Genomic DNA, 17693 nt, shown 5'->3' with positions numbered 1-17693 from the left:
GCGCAGGTCTTTTGCGTGTGACTGCGGCCTCCCAATGTTGTATTCCTCTTTTTAAAAAATCTGCAGTGGGACAAAATTACATGTCACTCCGCATCAACTCTAGGGAAGGGCTGCGACTCAGTGGAAGAGCCTCTGCTTCTGGCATGCAGAAGGTCCCAGGTTCAATCTCCAGCATCTCCTGTTAAAAAGAACCAGGCTGCAGGTGACGTGAAAGACCCCAGCCTGAGACCCTGGAGAGCTGCTGCCAGTCTGAGTAGGCAATGCTGACCTTGGTGGACTAAAGATCTGATTCAGCATACGGCAGCATGATGTGTGTTTATGCCATGCATCATTTGCCCCCAGAAGACTCACAGGAAACTCGAGGGGGGCTATTTTGACCAGCACCACAGACAAAGACCAGGCGCCGCTGACTGATTTCAAGTACAGAAAGAACCATCTACATTCGCCTAGCAGACATTTATGTTCCCGGACAAGAACTACTGGAGACAGCGGGAGGGAGGCTTCGATGCACATCCTGCTTCCGGCTAGCTGTTCTGGTCTCACACCTTTCTGGGGACCAGGCAGGTAAGAACACCGCTTGCAGAAGACGGCAGCTCTTAAATTTAGATCATTATTTCAGGCATACGATTCTGCGGCTGACAGTGACGGCTGAGCCAATGGGGGGGGGAGAGAAGAGTGGACAGCCTTGGACTGAGCCCACCCAAAAACACATCCAGGCACAAAGGAAAAGGTGAAGCTAGGGGGGTGCTCAGAGAGTGTGTGTTTGTGTGTGTGTGGGGGGGGGAAAGACTATGGGGGGGCCTCTTGCTTGGACATGGAAAGGAGAAAATACTCACATGGCCCACTGCAGCTTTTCGTTCTTGATGGAGCTATACAGAGCCTGCAAAGAGAGAAAAGACGAGCATCGTCAGCCGAGAAATTACGAGGAGACCGACCACTGCAGATGCAACACAGGCTTCACGGAGCCAACAACCAACCGACTCAGGAATGACTCCTCCGCAGGGGCCGCGCTCTGGTTTGAAAGGCAGGATCTGCCCAGCCGGTTTGGGGGAACTGAAGACATTGAAAGACTGGATGAAATATAAACGACAGACGAGGAGCAGTACAAATGAGTCCAAAAGGCGCAGAGACAAGGAAGCTCCCTTTAAAAAGTGGCCGTCTTCCCCACACACCAAGAAACAGGCGGGCAGAAACTCTGTCGAAAGAAATGTAAATTGACACTCAGGCGAAGCAAGGAACATAGCAGTTCTCTTCAAAGAGATTTCAAATGGAGTTTAGAAAGAGAGACTGCTGAATTACAACTAATAATGAAGCTCAAGACAATGCATTCTCCTGGACTGAATAGAGATCTGGGATTCCTGTCTCATTACCAATGCTAATTTCTCCACGCCTACTACCCTTTTGCATATCACACCAAATCCAATCATGCCTGATAATATTTTACTTGCTTTTGACATTTATATGCTATTGCCATTGGGTGTCTAATTCACTCTTCTCTACTTAAGGATAGATGGAATCACATTCTAGCAGCTGTGAAAGCTCCTACCCTGCCAGAAATGTTGCTAGTCTTTAAGGCGCTACTGGACTCTTGCTCTTTTCTCCTTGTTAAATATGTCTGGAACAGGAACAGAGAAGACCGTACAGGGGCAAGGTGACCAAGAAGTTAAAAAATGCAAAAAGAGGGCGTGGAAACCATTGTCGAGACATTCTGTCCTCATCGGGCTCCACAGGCAAAGATTTAGGTAAAGATTGAGGTGTGGGTAACTACCTTAAACATGTCAAATGAAAATCTGTGTGTGTGACACGTGCCATCAAGTCCCTTCCAACTAATGGTGACCCTTCAAATTAGTAACCTCCAAAGTGTCCTATAATTGATGGCCTTGCTCGGGCCTTGTAAACTGAAGGCCTTGTGGCTCTCTTTATTGAGTCAATTGATCTCACGAAATGGCAAATTAAAATGAGATCACAGATGCCAGATGACATTCACCCCAGACTACTTAAAGAAATTCACCTTCTGCCAAAATATGCAGCATGCTAAATTTATTAGAAGGTGGCCAGTGTAAGGGCACTATTAAAAAAAAAAGGAATCAAGGGAAATTACAGACTAGTCAACCTTACTACTTAATTAAGTGGAAATCTTAATTAAGGGCAGAGTTGTTGAACATCTAGAAGAACAAGCCTTGCTGAGGAAGAATCAGCATGTTTTTGGCAAATGTTGCCTCACTGACCTTTCAAACTTTTTTGAGACTGCCAACATTTAATTGAGCAATCCAGCAAAATCTTTTTTGGTCCCTTACCAAAGGCTGTTAAGCAAGTGTAGCAGTCATAGGATACGAGGATAGGTCGTCTTGTAGACCAGTAACTTGTTTTAAAAAAAAATACGTGGACACTGTTCACAACTGAAAGAAGTAAGAATTATTTATACGTTATATTAAGTCGGGGTGAACAGTGAACCAGCAACATTTGCAGATCCTGCAGAATTATTGCGTACGGTGAAATTCAAGCAGGGTTTTAAGAGAATCCATCCAAACCAGGTGACTGGGCAGGAGAAAGAATGGCAGATGAGATTCAGCAAAAGTAAGTGCAAAGCGAAGCATCTCGTTTCACAGATAAGCTGAGGGGGACTCCAACGGACCAGCTAGAAGGGGATTTTGGGTGGCAGGGAAAGAGCTCACTCCCAGTTTTAACCCCATGTGCTCTGACAGGAAAAAAAAAGACAAATTCTACTTTAGGAGAGTGACTTAAAGTCAAGTATTTGCTTTATTGCTTGCACAGGATGCTGAATTAGAAAAGGATCCCCCTGAAGAAGCTTATGCGAAACGTGTTGGGGTTACAGAACTTATAAAAATATTATTTCCCTTGCACCAATTGTTTCTTTGCTTTTGGCTCACAATAAAAACCACGGTATTTAAAAAACAAGCCACTAAAAAACTTCAATAAGCACGGGGGGTGGGTTGATATTGGAAAATATGGCTACAGCAGGCAAACCAACATGATTCTGCACAATTTAGTTTAGTTTATTTTTAAAGAAGAGGAATTTCTCCTTCCAATTTCTTATCGCAGCTGAGGTTCATCAAGGGGAGACGGTGTGTCAAGAGATCTTGGGGGCAACAAGAGACCTTGGGGGCAGGGCCATGTCCAAGTGACTGACATTCTTCTCTATCAACCACTCATCTCCCACAGAATAAAGAGGTCTTCAGGCCTCTCCATCACAGTGGGGAGGGGGTTGTCTAGGTATTTAGAACCCCGCAGGGGCCAACAGATGTCTTGCTACCTGCAACATAATGCTCCCATACCAGCCAGCCTGCCACGGTGAAGGGGAAGCCACCATCCCCGTTATGCCTGCAGCCATTTCCTCCCAGTTACCACTGGCTGTTTCTGAGGTCAGAAGACCCCCACCACCACCACTGGACCCTGATCAGTGAGAACCCTTCTCTGAGCCCCTTCGCCTTGTACTTTAGTTTACACAAGCAGGGCTGCAAGGACTTGCAAGGGGCACGCCATTTCCTCCACTTCTGCTATTTCCTCTTTCCCTTTTCTGAAAGCCCCCCGCCCGGCCTCCTGGCTGCCAGCAGGGGATGGGGGGGCAGGGTTGCCAGACCCAGGTTGAGAAGGGTGGACTCTATGGCATTGTATTCGGCCGAGTCCTCTGAGTCCTCCCACAAAGGCCAAAAACAGGCCTGGAAAGGACCCTGCCCCCTCCCCCTGCCTTTTTACTGACAGAACCAAGACTTGGAATGCTGTGGTTGCCTAGCAACAGCCACTGGAGGAATCAGTTGCTTAAAGCTACAAGTGTCTCTTTTATAATTTTTGTTTTTTTTAAAACCCCAATGTGTTTTATTTGAGATTGCACATTTTTATGCAAACCTGGGGCCCTTTTAAGAACATAAGAACATTAGAAAAGCCAAGCTGGATCAGACCCAGGCCCATCAAGTCCAGCAGTCTGTTCACACAGGGGCCAACCAAGTGCTTCTAGGAAGCCCCCAAACAAGACAACTGCAGCAGCACCATCCTGCCTGTGTTTCACAGCACTTCATAGAATAGGCCTGCTCCTCTGATACTGGAGAGAACAGGGATGCATCATGACTTGTATCCATTTTGACTAGTAGCCATGGATAGCCCCGTCCTCCATAAGAACATCAGGAAAGCCCTGCTGGATCAGACCAAGAAGGCCCATCAGGTCCAGCAGTCTGTTCACACAGGGGGCAACCAGGCACCTCTGGGAAGCCCACAAACAAGATGGCTGAAGCAGCATTATCCTGCCTGTGTTCCACTGCACCTGAGAAAATAGGCATGCTCCTCTGATCATGGAGAGAACAGGTATGCATCATGACTAGTATCCATTTTAACTATTTTCTACAAACAATTTTCAGGTTTGTAGAAAGATGTGCCTTGCCTGTTTCACAGCTGTTGTCACTGGATTTAAGCACCCTCATATCTGGCAGACTTTGCTGTTAGTATATACATCTGCACTGGCTTAAATAAGAGTGGAGAGGCAAGTTTTCTCTGCAAAAGAAGACAAAACTGCAGTCCATCCAGTCATTCAGCTGGGAAGACTTTTCTAAAACCAGCAACTGAGATCCAACATACAAATAACACAGAAAGCTCCACAAAGCGAGTCCCCTGCTCACTCCGATGCAGTTTCTGCAAAAGTGGAGCAGCTGGGGTGACGCCTCCAGTTTCCGAAATGAAACACGGGCTGAGCCCAAACACACACACACACACACACTTTGACACAGCTGCACGTGGCCTGAATGCCAGAAACACGAAGTCCCATCCCACTGAACCTTTTTCAAAGTAAAACCGAAGCCAAAGCAACACAGAGGTAGGAGTTGTATCATGTGAATTCCTTGTCAGTTCGGTACTCAACTGGTGTGTGTGTGTGGGGGGGGGATTCAACCGCATACAAAACCCACAGTCCAGAGCCCCTCTGTGCACTCTCACACAACTGAAATCACAAGGGTTGATAGTCACAACTGCTGGATCGTGGTTAGAACATCCCTTGAAAAGCAGAAAGCAGCCGCTAGAAGCATCCTGTAAAGAATCCGGTAAGGGGCACACAAAATAAAGAACTCTTTAAAATGTCGGCTTTTATGACATTCTACGGAGCTGCAAGAGGGTCACGGAGCCCACCCCTCCCTGCCCACAGGCCTGGACCAGCTGCCTGCACAGACGCAAACTGCGCAGGCAGAACACAGCCGGCTCGACACAAGAGCGCCCAGTCAGGCCGACGCACACGTCTCTGAGCTGAGACCGCCCAGCACGCTCCTAGTCACGTATCTCTTGATACTTCAGAGACAGCACATGTGTGTGTCTGGGTTTTTTTGGGGGTGGGGGAGATTTACAGAGCAAGGCACACCCTCAGTGCTTGGCTTCGCCCTTTGTGTGACCAGATTTCTTTCTATTTGTACGCATAACAATCGAGATGAAAGAAGAAAAAAGGTGCTTCTGAAACCTGTGTGATGGATGACATCCCTTTCAGACGGTCTCTCGCATTCCCTTCCTCCAGTTGCTCCGTGCCTTAACAGATGTGCATTCCACTCTGGCAAAAACCGCCTGGGATCTGTTCTGCTGGATTCCACCTCCGCACAGCTGGCTCCGGTAGGGATCATTCCCTGCTGCCCCTCCATCGTATCAATGGCTCTCTGGGCTGGCAAAGGAGCTTATTTTTCAACCCAGGGGAATCTTTCCAGCTTGCTTAGTCCTGACCTGCGCATGAGAGCTAACTCTGCTCTGCGTGTCATTCTTTTACCTTTACACCTCGAGATGAAAATACTGATATAATCCCACATAACTGAGCTCTCTCTGTAAATGCTTTCAGATTGAAAAATTATCAATATAGACGGTTGGTGGGAAGTGCCGCCAAGTCACAGCTGAGTTATGGCGACCCCCTCATGGGGATTTCAAGGCAAGAGAGGTTCAGAGGTGGTTTGCCATTGCCTGCCTCTGCGTAGAGACCCTGGACTTCCTTGGCGGTCTCCCTCGCAAGTACTAACCAGTCCCGACCCTGCTTAGCTTCCGAGGTCTGACCAGATCAGGCTAACCTGGGCCATAAAGACAACCATCCGTATATTTCTTGAAGACAGCACTCTGATACTGTGACAAAAGCACACGTGGTGTGCTCTGACCATCTACTGCCTGTCCAAGGAAGCAACGGGCCAAGAGTTCTGGTCAGCTGGACCCTCATGTGGCCAAGAGCCGAGGCGAGAGCCGGAAGGCCCACAATGGTGGATCACAATGGGCTAAAACCTGCCAGGGCCCTCTACAGTGACTGGGCCCAAGGTCGCCCCAGAGAGGTTCATGTCCGAGTAGGGATTTGAGCCCAGGCCTTGCGGCTCCTAGTCCAGCTGTCTAACTGCTACACCATAGCTGCTCTGTAGCCCCTGCCTAGTTGCTCTCTCAAAGTCTTTCTCCGGCCTTCCTCCTCCCAAACACAGGCAAGAGCAGCCAGGGTTTCCAGGGAAGCATCAGTAGTGCAGCAGGACCATGGAAACTGCCACAGAGCAATGATGCAAGCTTCTTGGTTCTGCAGAATTATTCCTCAGGCTAGATGTTCATAAAAACCAGAAATGGAAACGAAGAGGGCTAGAGGGAGAAGAAAAAAGATGTCCCGGAGCACGGCAGGAAAGCCCCACCGCCTGCAGCTGTCTTAAGCAGGAGCAGAGGAGGCCGAACACAAACGGCGGTGGCAGCCCAACAGCAAGATGCCAGTCCTGCAGAGACCAACAAGCCATCGCCTTGGAGACCAACAAGACTGCCAGGGTCTGCAGTTTGGAGAGTCAAGGCGCCCTTCACCCGAGAGCAGCTGAGACCCGGGCAACGAGCAAGACAGATTTGCTCAAGGTGCCTCAAGAGGCAGATTTCAGGCTGTCTCGTAAGCAAACCCCTTTGAAAAGAAACAGCAGCAACAAGACAGGAGCGATTTGGCTCCGTCTGTATAGTGTTCTAGCAGCGCCCAAGTACCTTTCAATGCACAAAGTACACACGCCGGGGTCCCTACATGGAGCTGCTGCGTGGGGGGAGGCAGAGGTGAGATGTGAGCAAGGAGGCGGTGGGGGCCATTCTTTACGAGGATAACGTGTGAAAACAGCCCAATCCCTCCTCTTTTGGGGGCTGTCTTGAAAACATGGTCAGAAACGGCTCCTTTGCCTCGGGCTGCAACTCACTGCGGAAGCAGGACCGGCAGGAAAATAGAGGCCTAGGCTCTGGCACGCAGCTGCTGGTGCTTCTGCCGGTTTACTGGCAAGGTCTCAGCAGGAACGGGGGAAATAAACGGCGTCAGGGGGACTGCTTGACAAAGAGAAAGTGGGACTTGACCATGATTGAAGAAGAGAACCCAACAACGCAAGTCACAGGGGAAGATCAGCACAAAAAATACATCAACAGCCACACCAGAAAAAGTCACAATGTAAGAGGAACGTATGAAGTGATCCCTATGGCTCAGTCCTACATAGGTTTGCTCAGAAGTTAGTCCCACTGTATTCAATGTCTTACTCCCATGTAAATGCACAGAGGACTACCCAGTGACATCTTCCTTCCGTCACCTGGCCAGGGAGGGTGCAGCCCTGAAGAATGGAGTTAGCTTGCACTGCACCAAGGAAAGGATTCTGCGCTTAAAATCTTCCTTGCATGTAGGACAACCAGCCCCTCTGATCTTACAGGAAGCCTCCCCCCCCCCCATTTTTGCGGGCACTAGCAGGAGACGAGGTTCCTTTTTCCAGGGCCGAAGTCACTGGGGACAGCCCCCCTGCTGAAAACCCCCCGGAGGGGGGGGGCCCGCGGCGGCCTCGGTCGTCGGCTCACTGCTGCCCCCCCTACGCCAGCATCTAGAAGCCTTCCAGGGGGTCTCGGACATCTTGCTGGTACCGAAAACACGGGGCGGCGGCGGCGGGGGGGGGCTCCCATCCCATCCCATCCCATCCCATCCCATCCCATCCCATCCCTGGTACAACTCAGTTGCTCCGCTCCGCTCGGCCGCGATCGGGGAGCCGCCTCCGCCGCGCGCCCAGGCAGGCAGGCAGGCAGGCAGGCGGGCGGGCAGGCGGGCGGGCAGGCAGGCGCGGCCGCTCCGGCGCCGGGCCAAGGGCCTCCCTGCAGGGGCGGCCCTGGAGGGGGGGCACCAGGCGGAGGGGGGGAGGCCCCCGACTCCAGCCCTTGGGCAGCCGCCCCTCTGCCGGGCGCAGGGGAGGGCGGGGCCAACCCCCCCAAACAAAACACCCCTCCGCCGGGCCACAGGGGTGGGCGAGGGCAGCGGGGCGGGGGCGCGCCCCTCCCCCCTCCAGGGCCGCCCCCCCTCCAGCCACGCCTTCCTCTCCGCCCAAGCAGGGCAGCGCCTGCCTGCCCCACACGCCCTCCGCCCCGCCGAACCCCCCCCCCGCAAGGCAAGGCAAGCGCCCCCCCAACCCCCCCAGGGGGGGTGTCTCCGCAGGCCGCCCCCTCCCCTCGGCCCCCTCCTCACCGGCGCGGGGGCGGCAGCGGCGGCGGGGGTCTTCTTCTGTCTGCTGCTGCTGGTGGTGGTGGTGGTGGTGGGCGGGGGTCGGGGTCGGCGGGGCCGTAGTCGGCTGACGACGCGGTCGGTGTAGAGGACGGGCTTGAGGGTGCGCGAGCGCTGCGGCCAGCCGTAGCAGAAGGTCTCCGCGCCCCGCCCGTCGCGCCCGTAGCGCACCGAGCACATGGAGCGCGAGCGGAAGCCCCGCGACCCCCCGCCCGGCGCCCCCCCGCCCCCGCAGCCCCCCCCCGCCCCCGTTGATGCTGTTCACCCCCAGCATCGCCCCCCGGCAGCGGCGGCACCAGCGGCGGCGGCACCCGGCGAAGCCCGCGAGGCCGCACGTGGGAACGCCGACGAGTGACGGCAGCGGCCGGGCGGGGCGGCCCTCCTTCGCCTAGCGACGCCCGCCCCCCCTACCCCCCCCCCCGGCAGCCGCAGCGCCCACCTCCCCGGCGCCTCGCCCAGAGGGGCGCGCCCCGCCCCTTGACCCCTGGCCGCCCCCAGCCCCGCGCCAGGCCGGCCCGCCCTCGCCAGCCCCCCTTGTCTCCGGGCGAGCCCATCCCTGCCGCCCGCAGAGCAGCTGCAATCCCGGGAGAGGTCCTGGCCCGGCCTGCCCCTTGGCCCCCCCAGCCCCCGCAATGGGACCCCCGGCCCAGGGGCCGGCGGGAGGCCTCTTCTTCAAGGCCAAAGGATGGCCCTTCAGGCCGGGGGGGGGGGGGAGAACGCCCTTCCCGGGGGCGACCGCGGGGCCTCTCTCGCCCCCCGGCCTCTTCCCCACCGCCTGTGCAGCAGGGCGCTGCCCTTCGGAGCCCGCGGGCTGCGGGGCTGGTGCTGGGGAGGCTCCGCCGGGAGCCAGGGCGTTCACCGGCCCGCCGAAAACAGGGGGGCCACGAATGGGGCGGCCTCTCCGCGGACCTCCGCGTTACTCTTCGACAAACAACCGCCCCCGCCCCCCCACCGGCCTGCCCCTCCGCCTCAGCAACCGCCTTCGCTCGGCCAGCCCGTTGCCCCCGTGAAAAACCGACGGGGCGTGCCGTCGTTACAAAGAGAACTCTGGGTTTGGAGTGCTGCCCACACGGCGAGAAGAGCCCACGGTTCGCCCTTGGTGAGCGACCTGGCTCCAACGCTTGCCCTCAGTGGCGGCACCCAGGGCTCCTGGCCTTCACCTCTGGCAAAGCTCCAGCTGTGAGAAGGACGCAAAGCAACTGGCAGGAAAAATGCAGGATTCGACCCTGAGAGTTTGGCCGGGCCTGATTGCCCCATGCCGTGCCCTCACCAGACGATCCCTCGTGCGGCAACCGAGTCCTGGATCACGTCTGCCGATCTCCGGATGGTCCCGGTTCCAGCCAGATGGGCCTCTAGCTGCTTTGCGGGGCTTCTGGTCGGGAGCCCGGCGCTGCCTCGACGGCGCCGGAACCCGGCACAGACCGGCGGAAGCGGTCTTCTCCAAACCTTTCGCTCCAGCAGCGTACCTGGCGGGTCAGCGCTCGCCCATCAGTTGCCACAGGGGTTTGGGTCGGGCACCGGCCGGCAGGCGGGAGGGGGTGGATGCCGGGCTCCTCCTGCCCTGCTGGTGGCGGCAGCTTGGGGCCAATGGTGCCCATGTGCTGCTCTGGCAGCCTCCTCGCCGTGCCATCCCGAGTGCTTCAGGATCGCCACTCATTCAGCCTGGGCCCAGACGCCTCTCCGGGCAGCCCTTCGACAGGTGCTGAGGGAAGGCTGCTCTCCACTCCTGGAGGCATGGCCTACAGCAAGACTGACAGCGGCAGTGGGGCTGTGGCGACTCCTTTCTCCTGGCACACCTCAAAAGAACATCAAGAAAAGCCCTGCTGGATCAGACCCAGGCCCATCAAGTCCAGCAGTCTGTTCACACAGGGGCCAACCATGGGCCTCTAGGAAGCCCACAAGCAAGACAGTTGCAGCAGCATTTATCCTGCCTGTGTCCCACAGCACCTCATATCATAGGCCTCCTCCTCTGAGGCTGGAAAGAATAGGGATGCATCATGACTAGCATCCATTTCGACTAGCAGCTGTGGATAGCCCTATCCTGTCCCTTGGCTGGCAGCTTTGTGGATGGTGTGGGGATGAGAGGATGCAGCCGAATCAGTGATCGTTTTTGCAGAGTGACCCTGCTCCTGCCCCGGAGCGATCTGTCCTGCAAAGGCACAACGTCGGCAGAGGTCAAGAAGGCGGCCGACTCCTTCCACGTTCAGCACTCCCTTGCAAACGTTCCCCAATAAAAGTGACCGCAGATTCCGCTCTGCTCTCGGAGTTAATGGGGCTCCGCTGACCAGGCTCCTCACTCACTTTTGCAGTCTTCAGGAGAAGCACGAGGGGTGTGTTCGGGGTGGTGGTGGTCTCCATCACCACACCACACCAGGCCGTCCCATCTCAGCCAGACTCACTGGCATGGTGAGGGGGCAGAATCCGACAGCCCCCACTGCCACCAGTTACTGTTCAGCCACGTCGTTGGGCTACGTGAGCAAGAGGGTGGGATAATAAGCAGTGGCCAGAAACCATCCAGCCGGTGACCGGGGTGAGAGGCTCAGCCAGGTGGGACCAAAGCCATGGCCCAGGGATCGTGCAGCAGCAAGTGAGGGATCCCCATCTTCTCGGGAAGCCAGAGTTCAGCCTGAACCCGGCCGGTGGCCACGTGGACCAGGAGAGCCAAGGAAAAAGAGCCGTCTGCTCACCTGTCCTTTGTTGGGACCGGCCCTCTTTCACAGGAGGGCCCATGTGTGTGCGCGCCACCCAGCACCCTCTGCAGGGTGAGACCACATTTTCTCAAGGCAGGATTTGAACCCCCACCTTCTTCTTGGTGTCCCCACTCCAAAGGGTGGTTGTTTGCCAGCCGGGGGTGCTTTCAGCCATCACAGCCGGCCCCACGGGGGGGGGGGCTTCTCCTTCCCCTTCACCCCTCTCCTTGCAAGTGCAGAACAACGGAATCAAATCCCAACCTGCTCGTGCACATTGAGGCTGGTCGTGAGACCTGAATGCTGTCTGTCTGCACAATTTGAACCTCTACCAGCCGGCACCCTGGGAGAGCACGACTTTCACGTGTGCCACAGCGATGAGCACTGGCAAGGATGCCAGCACTTGGTCTGTGTCTCCCCCAGGCAGCGCTTTGCCTGTGTGCTGGGCTAGGCTGACATCAGGGCATTCTGGCATCAGGACCCCGACCGGGCAGAGCTTAGGCGGCAGTTCCGGTGTGGTCACAGGGACGCACCTGAGAGCCAGCGTGGTGTCGTGGTCAAGAGCGATGGACTCTGATCTGGAGAACTGGGTTGGTTTCCCCACTCCTCTACACAACGCCTGCTGGGTGACCCTGGGACAGTCACAGATCTCTCCAAACTCCCTCTGCCCCACCTACGTGACAAGGTGTCTGTTGTGGGGAGAGGAAGGGAAGGAGATTGTAAGCTACTTTGAGACTTCTTTCAGTAAAGTGGGATATAAAAACCAGCTCTTCTTCTTTGCAAGAGCTTGGTTTGAACATTGTCCCCCCCGACACACACACCTGCCTGCCACCTCTGGGCAGTTCTATCCAATCCTTTATGTCTCCAGAGGCACCTGCGATGCCACCCCTCTGCTTCCAGACTTAGCCAGCAGCAGGCCTCTCTCTGTGCCCTGGGCATCTTAGACCCAGCAGCAGGGCAGTGGCTTGTTTGGGAACTTAGCTGTATGAGAGCGCCCTACAGGCAATGCTTTTTTCAGCGAGATGTTCACAACCTCAAAACCTGCGCTTTTTAAAAAGTGTAAAACACTCAAAGCCCCAAAGAAGCCAGGCATTTTCAAGGAGACTGTCCTGTGCCAGATTATCAGATTCCACACCGAATCTGGCACACCCTGAATCCTGGAAACTGACCAGTGCTCGGTATCAATAATCAGCTGCAGAATACTGGCAGCAGAGGATCATAGGACTCTCAACAATGGGTTTACATTGCAGGCAGAAAGGTACCGGCTGGATACTGAGGGGGGGGGGGAATTACCGTAAGAGTTGTTCGACAGTAGAATCAGCTTCCTAGGGAGGTGGTGAGCTCCCCCTCTCTGGCAGTCTTTAAGCAAAGGCTGGACAAACACTTGTCAGGGATGCTGTAGGCTGATTCTGCATTAAGCAGGAGGTTGGACTAGATGGCCTCTATGGCCCCTTACAACTCTATGGTTCTATGTTTCTGTTTGAAGGGTTGCCACTTAGAGGAGGGCAGGGAGCTGTTCCTGAGGATAGCACTTGGGATCGCTTTCCTTACTTTGTTTGGATCATCTTATGCTTGTGAGCAGCTGTTTTCAGCTTTGAATTGTATCAAATCTGACACCAGAAACAGGCTAACAGATGACCTGAGTGCTGCATGTGTTGCTCTCAAACTTACAAAGTATGAGCCAAGGGTAGACAAATTATCAGCATGCAACACAACAGCAAAAATCACATCGATTGTTCAAAAAATGTGACGATGTCCTCAAAGATGTCACAAAAATGGTGAATTACATCATGGCTCGTTCTCTGAATTGTCGACAGTTTCAAGCACTTCTTGAGGAGGTTCAGGCACAGTCTAATTGTTTACTTATGTACAATAATGTCTGGTGGCCGAGCAGAGGATGAGTCCTGGAGAGATGCATGCCAAATGCAAACTTTTACCTTTCAATAAAAAAGTTGTTTGTATCATTGAAAGCTCTGATATTGTGTTTTACTTTTAACGCAAAATATGTGAATGTATGAGTTGTTTTTTCTAAACTAAAACCTCAGTATTCAGGTTAAATTGCCGTATTGGCACTTGCCGATTAATAAGTGGGTTTTGGGTTGCAGTTTGGGCACTCGGTCTCTAAAAGGTTCGCCATCACTGCTCTAGGCTGATCCTGCATTAAGCAGGGGGTTGGACTAGATGGCCTGTGTGGCTCCTTCCAACTCTGCGATTCTATGTTTCTATGATTCTTCTGTTTCTGGGCATGCCAGTTCATACCAGATCTCAGAATAAAGAAATACCCTGGAGGGGGAAAGCGGTGTGCTAGGCGACAGCATTTTGGAGGGGGGAGGGAGGAGTGGCGGCTGCTTCTTCACACCAGACACGCCAAGCCGGAAGGGCTGTGTGGCATGAGAACCGGTTCCAGAGGCTCTCCCGGTACCCCTCTCAGTTGCCCAAGCTCTAACAGGGTTTACCTTGAGCAGATCCCGGGGGAAATCGCTCCCTCCATTGAGTCCTTCTAGGTTCCCGATGAAATCTGAGCAGGACATTCGCTTTCCGATGTTCTGTGGGTGGAAAAAAGAGTAGAGTGGCAGGGTCATCCGAAACAGACCCTCGAGGCAGGGCCCGGCCAGGGTGAAATGCGTAACGCTCAGCTATGACTTCCCAGGGCTCTTCCAAAGCGGCCCAGACAAATCCACGCAGGATGTGGGTTCATCGGCTGCTATTAATCGTCTTTCTTTCCCCAAGACTCCTAGGATCCCACCGCCCTATTTCTCTGCTCTCTGCCAAGCAACGTGGATAAGTTGCCCCAATTTTCTTCCTCCCCCCCCCCCATTTTAACACTCTTATCTTGTCTTTGACCTCAGCATTTTGCTGGGGCATCTGGTGCGCAGGGGAGCTTCCAGAGAATTGCACATGGACCGGGGGTGGGTGGAGAGGGGGGAGCCCTCTACAGCTACACTACAGCTTGCTTAGCTCAGTAGAAACTGACCCCCCACATCCCACCCCAGGGGAGTGTGGGGAGGAGGAAGTTCTCTCGCGCTACGCTGCCATCACCCATTTCAGCGATAGGCTTCCAACGCAGCTGCGGGGAGCCGGACCCCAGAGGGTTACTTACGTGTCCGTGAAGGTCTGTGTTTAGCAGCATCAGAGCGCAGGTCAGGGTGTGAACGCCGTCTGCAGCAAAGACCAGAAAGATCATCCATCAGGCCCCCCCAGCCAAACCACCCTCTGGTTTGCAGTTCCTCATGCTACTGATCCCTGTCCAGGAGCCAGGCTTCAGCCTCAAGCCTTCCCTAACTAGCTCTGCATGAATAGCAAAGGGGAAGGAAGAAAAACCCCTATACACCAGACTGTGAATCTCTGCACACCAGGCCCAACATCAATGGATCTTTGGAAGGGAAGATGGATGAGTCTGGTAGACCATTAACACACGAAGCGGCCTCATACTGAATCAGACGTTGGTCCATCAAGGCCAGTATTGTCTACTCAGATTGGCAGCGGCTCTCCAGGGTCTCCGCTGGGGGTTGTTCATGTCGTCAACTGCCAGATCCTTTAAGACTAGGAAGTGCTGGGGCTTGAACCTGGGACCTTCTGCACACCAAACAAACGCTCTGCCATTGAGCCATGGCCCCTCCCCTCCCTGTTGTTGACCCACGTAGTTATCCTCTATAAAGTACTTAGGGGGTTTTCAACCCAATAGGGGACTTATTATGTGATTCTTAGATCTGCATTAATGAAGTACTGCAGATTGCTTATCTATGCAAATACATGTGAATATATTTGTTGTTACTTTGTTATGCCGATTAAGATATTTGTCTTGTGGTGCTTGTCATGGTTTCTAAACTTCAACATGCTCCCTCTTCCTTCTTGGGGACATGTAGGACATTTAAAAGGCTAATGAGCAATCAACCGTTCTGCATTATTGAATTTATCATGGATGAATTTCGGCTGTGAGGAGCCCCAGCAACACTCCCCTTACCCCTTCTTTTATGGCATGGCCCTGGGGCACACTCATGTGCTTAGATGCCTTATCCCAAGGGCGCACATGCACCAACGGGTGTGGGCAAAGGGGTTATGCCCGCTCTCCCCCATCATTCCCTTCCCCACAAGGCCAGTGCTGCCATGTGTGGTAAGCAAAAGATGGAGCAGCCCACCCTCTTCTTCCTTTCACACCACCGTGCAGCTCCCTGGAGACCCAGCCTCCCGGCTTTTGCTGCTTCTCTTGAGGTGGACGGCTCAGTCCCAGTGCATGCGGCTCCTAGCCCATCTCCAGCAAGCAGAGCATGCATCCCCCCCAAGGGAAGGGGGTCCTGGCTTGGCTGGCAGGGCAGCACCCTCGCCTACAGAGAACCAACCGTTTGGCTCCTGGCTGAGGGCAAGCGTCTCCCCCCCTCCCCAGTCTCCTGGCGTCTCACCCTCAGAAGAGATGGCTTTGGGGTTGCATTCATAATAGCGCTGGGAAAAATGAGCCAAGACTCGTTCCCGCTCCTGGGTCTCACCCATGAGGGCCAGCGCCTTCAGAAAGGACCTGGAAGTGAAAGGAAGAGGTGGTTGTCATGTCTGCAGTCTTATTACCTTTTTGCATCTGGATGCAGAGGCCGAAATGCCAGAGCAGCCCACGGGCCTGAGAGTCCGGTGATCTCTGCCGGATCTACCTACTGGGTGGGGCGGGCACTGCTCCCAGCAGCCCCCCACAGGGGTGGCCATGGAGGGGGGGGGTCATTCTGCAAACTCGGTAGAGCAAGCAGCTGGTGTCCCTGAGGTCAAGCTAGCGGCACAGGGAGAAGGCTGGACTTTTCTCCGATTCAAATCATGCAAGGAAATGTAGCGTGAAAAATGTCTTGGAGCTCCCAGTGCATGGGTTCAGTGAGGCCAAAGTTCAAGAAAACTTTGGGGCTGCTTCCACACCAAGACCTTTTCCCGGAAGTATAGAAAAGACAGAGAAAAGGGGTCTGGCCGTTCCTGACCCATACAAAGCTTGTGGGACTCCGACGTAGTGGATCATAATGGTTCAAAGTTAGCAGAGAAAATAATTTGGGCCCATCTGACCCCTCACCTTAGACCTTTCGGGCAGTGGCTTAGAGTTAGGGCTGCTATGCTTGGTAACTGGTGGGAGCTTGGGGGGCGGAGACATGGGGGGCACAGCATCACATACACTATGACGTTACTTCTAGGAAAATCCAAAAGTGATGTCATGTTGCTTGAGGAATCACCAGCAACTCTGTGGTAAAACCATGGTTTCCAGTGATTCCTAGAGTGACGTGATGCCACTTCCATGTTTTTTCCTGGAAGTGATGTTATGCCACATGCGATGCCAGCATTTCCCCCCCACAACCAATCCAAGTGGCGGCAGGCAAGAAGGGTTGCCAATGGGAAGTTTGGCCACCTGGCACCTTACTTAAGAGTCCAACAGGACGCCGTTTGCCTATTGACTGGCATTCCCAGGTACTAATTAGTTTGTTATAGGGGAGCTCTGACTCTCAGAGGATTGTACCCCACCATAAAAAATGACTGGGAGCACCAAACATAAACTTCCAGGGCATGCCTGGTGAAGCCAAAGCTCAGTAAAACTTTGGGGCTGCTTCCACACCAAGCCCTTTTCCCAGCGGTACAGAGAAGGGTGAAGAAAAGGGTCCAGCTGCCCCAGATCCACACAAGACTGAGGACACATTGAAGACATGAAGCTGCTTTAATACTGAACCAGACCCCCCCTTGGTCCATCAAAGTCAGTACTGTCTACTCAGACCGGCAGCAGCTCTCCAGGGTCTCGGCCAGGGGTCTTTCACATCACCTACCTGCCTAGTCCCTTTAACTGGAGGTGCTGGGGATTAAACCTGGGATCTTCTGCATGCCAAGCAGATGCTCTGCCACTGAGCCACGGACCCTTCCCCTCCAGTGTAGTCCCTCCAGTGCTGGTCTCTAAGGTGCTACTGGATTGATGATCAAATGTTATACACTAACTATATAATACATTTATTTTGGAGATGTTCCATGTACACATGCTCAATGTCCTCTACGGATGGATGGATGCTCCCCCACCCCCCACCCCAAGATTACTGCTTCCCACCAGCCCTCTTCAGCCCAGCTTTTTCCATACTTGGCCGCAACCAGAACTGGAAACAAGCTTCCCCCGGCACTTAGGGGACAAAGCCCACCTCAAGGGCAAGGTCCTACCATTATGTTTACTTGGAAGTAAGGCCCATTCAGCAAAGGTCCTGATTCTCCATCATAATGGCCCCTTTGGACATTTGGATTTCCCACCTCTTTCCACCTCTTAATCAATAAATTATGTCCTGCTCACTTGTGATGCTGCCCCCCCCCCCCAGTGCTCCTGAGCTGATTCTTAATCAATTCCCTGGAGGAAGGGAGGTTTTAATTACTCATTTCCCCTTTTCAGCCAAAGTTGTTTATTTTTTTAATTGCTACCATAACTGCACAACTACAACATTATAATCGTTTTAAAAATTGAAATATTAATGAGCACACAATGAAATGCTTTAACAGTTTTCCCTCCAGAGGAAAGAAAC

The 17693-nt window shown here is 53.9% G+C and overlaps 1 protein-coding gene across 1 annotated transcript in view; it reads right to left on the bottom strand.

Moving 5' to 3' along the window:
* PSD (pleckstrin and Sec7 domain containing) overlaps window positions 1-17693 on the bottom strand; it is a 42172-nt gene that overhangs the window by 11603 nt on the left and 12876 nt on the right. Inside the window, exons 7-10 of the mRNA XM_056849501.1 lie at window positions 15582-15694; window positions 14282-14340; window positions 13638-13727; window positions 837-880 (exon numbers count right to left, since the gene is read on the bottom strand). Coding sequence (XP_056705479.1) covers window positions 837-880; window positions 13638-13727; window positions 14282-14340; window positions 15582-15694 — 306 coding nt within the window. The remainder of the gene's footprint in view (window positions 1-836; window positions 881-13637; window positions 13728-14281; window positions 14341-15581; window positions 15695-17693) is intronic.

This window comes from Euleptes europaea, chromosome 5, assembly GCF_029931775.1.
Source record: "Euleptes europaea isolate rEulEur1 chromosome 5, rEulEur1.hap1, whole genome shotgun sequence".
NCBI classification, from domain to species: Eukaryota; Metazoa; Chordata; class Lepidosauria; order Squamata; family Sphaerodactylidae; genus Euleptes; species Euleptes europaea.
This window is presented reverse-complemented; position numbering and strand designations above follow the sequence as displayed.